General features: G+C 41.1%; 3 protein-coding genes across 5 annotated transcripts in view; 1 reads left to right on the top strand and 2 right to left on the bottom strand.

The window, feature by feature from the left end:
* The window catches only part of LOC102310141, a 13509-nt gene extending 13316 nt beyond the window's left edge, over positions 1–193 (bottom strand). The window contains exons 1-2 of the mRNA XM_042226634.1: positions 110–193; positions 1–30 (exon numbers count right to left, since the gene is read on the bottom strand). The exon at positions 1–30 is cut by the window's left edge and continues 309 nt beyond it. Coding sequence (XP_042082568.1) covers positions 1–30; positions 110–173 — 94 coding nt within the window. The 5' untranslated portion in view covers positions 174–193. The remainder of the gene's footprint in view (positions 31–109) is intronic.
* On the bottom strand, positions 26–2710 carry tp53rk (TP53 regulating kinase). Of its 2 annotated transcripts, XM_042226635.1 has the most exons (3): positions 2427–2685; positions 1270–1718; positions 26–195 (listed from the first exon to the last, which is right to left on the bottom strand). In XM_042226635.1, the coding sequence occupies exons 1-3, from the start codon at positions 2647–2649 to the stop codon at positions 193–195; spliced, it is 675 nt and encodes a 224-aa protein (XP_042082569.1). In that variant the 5' UTR covers positions 2650–2685; the 3' UTR covers positions 26–192. The 2 variants fall into 2 exon arrangements, with proteins under 2 accessions (XP_042082569.1, XP_005938671.1); XM_005938609.3 differs by lacking the exon at positions 26–195 and having other exon boundaries at positions 1088–1718; positions 2427–2710.
* Positions 2711–4729: 2019 nt separating this feature from the next.
* slc2a10 (solute carrier family 2 member 10) overlaps positions 4730–5000 on the top strand; it is a 6374-nt gene continuing 6103 nt past the window's right edge. For both annotated transcript variants that reach the window (XM_014338844.2, XM_014338845.2), the window contains exon 1: positions 4730–4897. The gene's annotated coding sequence lies outside the window, so the exon portion shown is untranslated. The remainder of the gene's footprint in view (positions 4898–5000) is intronic.

The raw sequence follows: 5000 nt of genomic DNA, 5'->3' as shown, positions 1-5000 counted from the left end.
TGAGCTCTCTGGTGATCTCAGCCAAGGAACCTGGAAGGAGTCATGTAGACTATGAGAACGAAAAGGACAGAGCTGTCATTTACAAGCCGGAACACTGACAAACACTCACCTTTACAGTACAAGGCAAGAACCATGAGTTTAATCGTCATGTTTGTAATACGCTGCTGATCCATGGGGTCTCAGATGTTACCGTCACTGTAAATTAAAAATGAAAGCAACATGTGACACATTCGTTTTTACTTGGGTGTGTTCACACAATTCAAACACAGTTAACTGAAGATCACGTGGTGCGTTACAAATCCTGTGTTATTAAGCATGGTTGTGGTGGCTAAACATTCACCTTAAGTGTCTGCTTATCAGTCATAGTACACCTCCTCTTGGACTTTGACCTGCCTACCTGACTTCTAGTGCCATTCAGACTCAGAATTTTAACTGCAGAAGAAAACCAAAGAGGCACAAGGAGAATCTGCAAACACTATCCACAAAGGCTCCAGCCAACCATGAAATTTAAACCCAAAACCCTGTATGTATGTCTTCACCAGTAAGTTCTGGTTTGGTCTAACCATTACAAATTGGTACTCGTGAAAATTTCTGGTAATTTCTATTACTTCGGAATAATTTCTATTCCGAAGTTCTCCTTGAGGCAACCGTTGTTGGAATTTGCTGCTATATAATTAAAACTGACACTTGAATAGCTGACTGTTCTCTACAAGTAACCTTCTCCGTGACTGAGGAAACACTCATTTCTGCCGTCTTTAAAATCCTGCATGACTGCTTCAGCTTATCAGTGCTCATGTCAAAAGGAATGCAGTAGTTTTATAAAGTTCTTAATACTAAATTGATCCACTTGTGTGTGTGTTCATAAATTCAGTTTACTGGTTCCATTTTTCATGGAACACAAACTACTTGATATATATACACACATATCTATCTATGTATGTCTCAACTCCCTTTCGCCCCTACGGGCAGTCTATCCTTCAAGCTCGGGTCCTCTACCTGGGAGCCTGACCCTCAAACCTGGGAGCTTGAGGATACTGAGCAGTACCTTAGGTGCTTTTATATAAATCACCACATAAACTGCAAGATCTGAGGCCCCATTTATTAGAAATATTGTTATATTCAATTACAATTTTTGCATAATGTTAATTTACAGACTGTGCACAACAGTGTCTTAATTTCAGCGTTATGAAATTCCACAAGTCTGCCCCTGTACACACATGGGGAGTATCTTCACCCCACCATTGACCTCTTCCTTCCCCTCAACCGAACCTCGTCAAGCTTTTTAATGACAGCTGATGACTTCTTGGATGACGCTGTGTAGCTTTTCAGCAGCTTCTCAAACAGTTCCTCTGTGTTGGGGTGGGTACTGAGGAAGGCTTTCTCCAGCACATACAAGTCCACACCCTTATCCTCGGGCAGAGCAGAGATGTAACTCAGACCAAAATCTATGAGGACCAGGTCGGATTCTCCTCCCTCTGGGCTGGGTCTCAGCAGCATGTTGGAGGTGGTCAGGTCTCCGTGGATGACATCTTCATCGTGCATTTTAGCCAGGACCTGCCCCACACGCTCGGCCAGCCTCTGCAACTTCAGCTCCTTGCAGGAGTCAGACTGTTGAGCAGATGCAATATAGTCACGCACAGTTGAGGAACCCACAATGTCCTCCAGGAAGATACAGTGGCAGGTATAGTCCACAAAGTAGACTACAGGGGCAGATATTCCTGTGAAGAAGAAAAAGTCTGATTTTACAAACTTTGTGTGACTACAATACCATTCAATTATCGATTAAGGTTTGTGTGTGGCTAAAAGATGTTTCAGTGTGGGCGGAGCAGATTTTAGAGAAAATGTTCATATCCATGTTGAATAGATAACACAGAAGTTGAGAATGCACAACAAAACATAAGAGATAAAATGTGAGAAGGGTTGAATTTGTAATTTTTCATGAAGCTGACTTTATGGAGAAGCTGTGACTAAACATCTGTGGAAGCATTTGCTCATCTATTGTGCCCCCTTGTGGAGAAGAAGGGGTTTGTACACAACATATACCAACTATGAGTTATAGGGATCACTTTCTTGCATTTGAATGAAACGAGCAAAGGAATAAACACATTCCACTTTGTTGTTAATCTACTAATGGCTGCTTAATCATTTGGTCACAAACCAGAAAACTAAATCATGTGCAAGTATAAATATTCACAGATCTGAAGCTTCCAACAAGATAGAACCGCTGCTGTGTACGTCTCTGCAGACTGAATATCGTCTGTTGTTCAGATAATAAACGCAATTTAGCTGAAAAGTCAATCTGGCGTAATCATTGACTCACGACCAGCAAAGCCAACAGTCTACCCAGTGGGTTAGTTGGCTACAAATATTCTTAAACCACCTTGGGGTGGTGCTAATTGGATCACCTCCACCAGCGGAGGACTTGCCTGCTCTCCGACAGCGTAATATGGCGCGGACCTCCTGCACTGTCCTGCGGTGTGTCAGCTTTTCGTCTAAGGCTGGGTGTCTGTAGCGTTTAGGGAACCTTTCCTTCACTATTGTTGGCGTTCCCAGAAACTCGGCCCGGTACACCCGGGCTTCTGCCCCTTGCTTCAACAACTCTGCTTGCCTGAGGAACTCAGGGACCGCCATGTTGCTCTCCCGCGCCATGTTTACTTCCTCCTCCACGCTGTGCTCCGTTTTCCTCCGTGCTCTTTTTTACGACTGCCACCTAGCGACCACAAAAATACCTACACATAAATACAGAGAAACGTTTTCGATGTAGAACACATACACACAAATAATACACAAAATATACACAAATAACCTATGACTCACAAAGTTCACGCCATCTAAAACCGGCTTCTTGAACATGACTCGGGTTCACTGTACATAAAGAGGCCTTCATTGTTACTATTAATGCAATAGACCACCTTTTGAATGTGATTCAAATCATGGAGCTGAGAAATCTGCAGGAGCTGTGTGATGGCAACATGTCAACATGGACCAAACTCTCTAAAGAATGTTTTCATCACCTTGCAAAAACAATGCCTTTGAAAACTAAGGCAGTTCTGAGGGGAAAGGCGGTACAACACGGTGTACCTAACAAAGTGGCCAGTTAGTGTATTCATTCAATTCGATTCATTTATATAGTGTCAAATCATAACAACAGTCGCCTAAAGGCACTTTATTTATAATGTAAAGACCCAGCAGTAATAATAGTATTAACATTTTAAGTGTAGCTTGCATTGATACAACCTGTTACATCCATATCAGCATTTTCAAATTGAAGACAGCCGTCGGCCATTCTGCTGCTTACCTAAACCCTTCAATCCCAGTTCTGAGCGGGTGTGGGTTTTTTTGTTTTTATTGCTTTGTCGCAGTCATGTTTGGTGAGGATGATTTTATATAACAGCTTTACTCCTGGCACCTGATAACCACTCCGAGTTATTTGCCATTACTGACAAAATACAAGATGGGGTCAGGATGAAAAACTGTTCAGCAAATTAAGGATAAAGTAGAATTTGTAAATCCTGTGGCTTTGTTATATCACTTTTCTTTTCTTTTTCTTTAAGTAACTCAAAGATCCCTGAATCTATTTCTGAGAGGATTATGAAAAAGAAAAGACATTGATAGAATTTTCAAAGGAAAAAAAAAACTTTTTTTAAACTTAAAACAGGTTTTAAAATTTGTTTAGACAAAAAAAAAATAGCTGCCCACAGTAGTTTCAACATCACAGTAGTTTCAACATCACAGTAGTTTCAACATGGAGGGTGGTGAAGCTCATTTCTAGAAATTTGAGATCAAATTGTCTTCTTTATATATACTTTGGAAGACTCACACAAAACCATTTAAAAAAATTATTCCATAGTACATTCTGTCCAAAAAAATAATCCATTGATAGGCTGAAGACAAATGGCACCTTCCTGGCCTGCCAGATCTTGATAAATTTAAAAGGGCATGGCAAATAGGAGGAGAGGAGGAGAGGGGCATGAAAACAATGAGAAACTTTTGTGTGGCAGGAAGTCGGCGTTGATAGACATACCACTGGAAGGGGGATTTGCGGGGTGTGGTCCTGCTATTGAACTTCAGATACAGATACCAGTGTGAATTCCATATTAAACACATATTTCTAAGGTACCATCAGCGCAACATTTTCATTGAAAATTAAATCGATTATATGAAGTAAGAGCAGAATTTCACCATTTCCAGTTTACCAAACCAGAACAAATAGCAGGCACACACAAACAGAGGTTGTTAAACAGTATTTCTGTTCAGCTACAATATAGTGTAATTAATTAAGGCAAGCCTACAGTGTATACAGTATATAGATTTCTTACATATCTCTTTTTAAAATGTAAGAATATATTCTACAGCTTTAATTATTCTAGAAACCTCCAGTGTCAGCACTGCAGATTATGTGATACTATATTATGTTTACTGCACTGACATATCACTATCATCACCAGTAATTATATCACAGTTAATAATACGCGCAAAATGCAGTACGAGTATTTTTTTTAACTCTTCAGCTCTTTATGCTACTTATAAAATAAATAGTTAACTATAACTCAGCACGTCACTTTCACAGACACGTTAAATGATTTCATAACGGGGTTTGTTTTTTTTCAGTGTGTGTGTGTGTGTGTGTGTGTGTGTGTGTGTGTGTGTGTGTGTGTGTGTGACAAAGCGAGCGGACTGGTCCTCCTCTCTGCTCTGGCCGGCTGTGGGCGGTGCTTGCAGATCCTCTGCCTGGATTACCTTCCCGGGGAACTTCCACAGCTGACGACCTCTGGCGTCAAAACTTGGCCAAGAAATTCTTCTTTGCAATTCGACACTGCTGCCACGTAGCCCCAACTTCCTGGAGGGCCAGAGGTTTTCCAGGAGCATTTTTGTGTATTGTTTCCTGCTGCCAGAGGTGAGTCCATTTCTCTGTCCTACCCAAAAATATATAAATTCACAGCGGATTGCCCTGTGTGTGTGTGTGTGTGCGTGTGTGTGTGTGTGTGTGTGTGTGTGTG

The sequence above is a fragment of the Haplochromis burtoni genome, unplaced genomic scaffold (genome assembly GCF_018398535.1).
Source record: "Haplochromis burtoni strain Fernald_Lab_line unplaced genomic scaffold, NCSU_Asbu1 Contig_221, whole genome shotgun sequence".
Taxonomy (NCBI): Eukaryota; Metazoa; Chordata; class Actinopteri; order Cichliformes; family Cichlidae; genus Haplochromis; species Haplochromis burtoni.
Note: the sequence above shows the minus strand (reverse complement) of the source record. Positions and strands in the feature narration are given on the sequence as shown.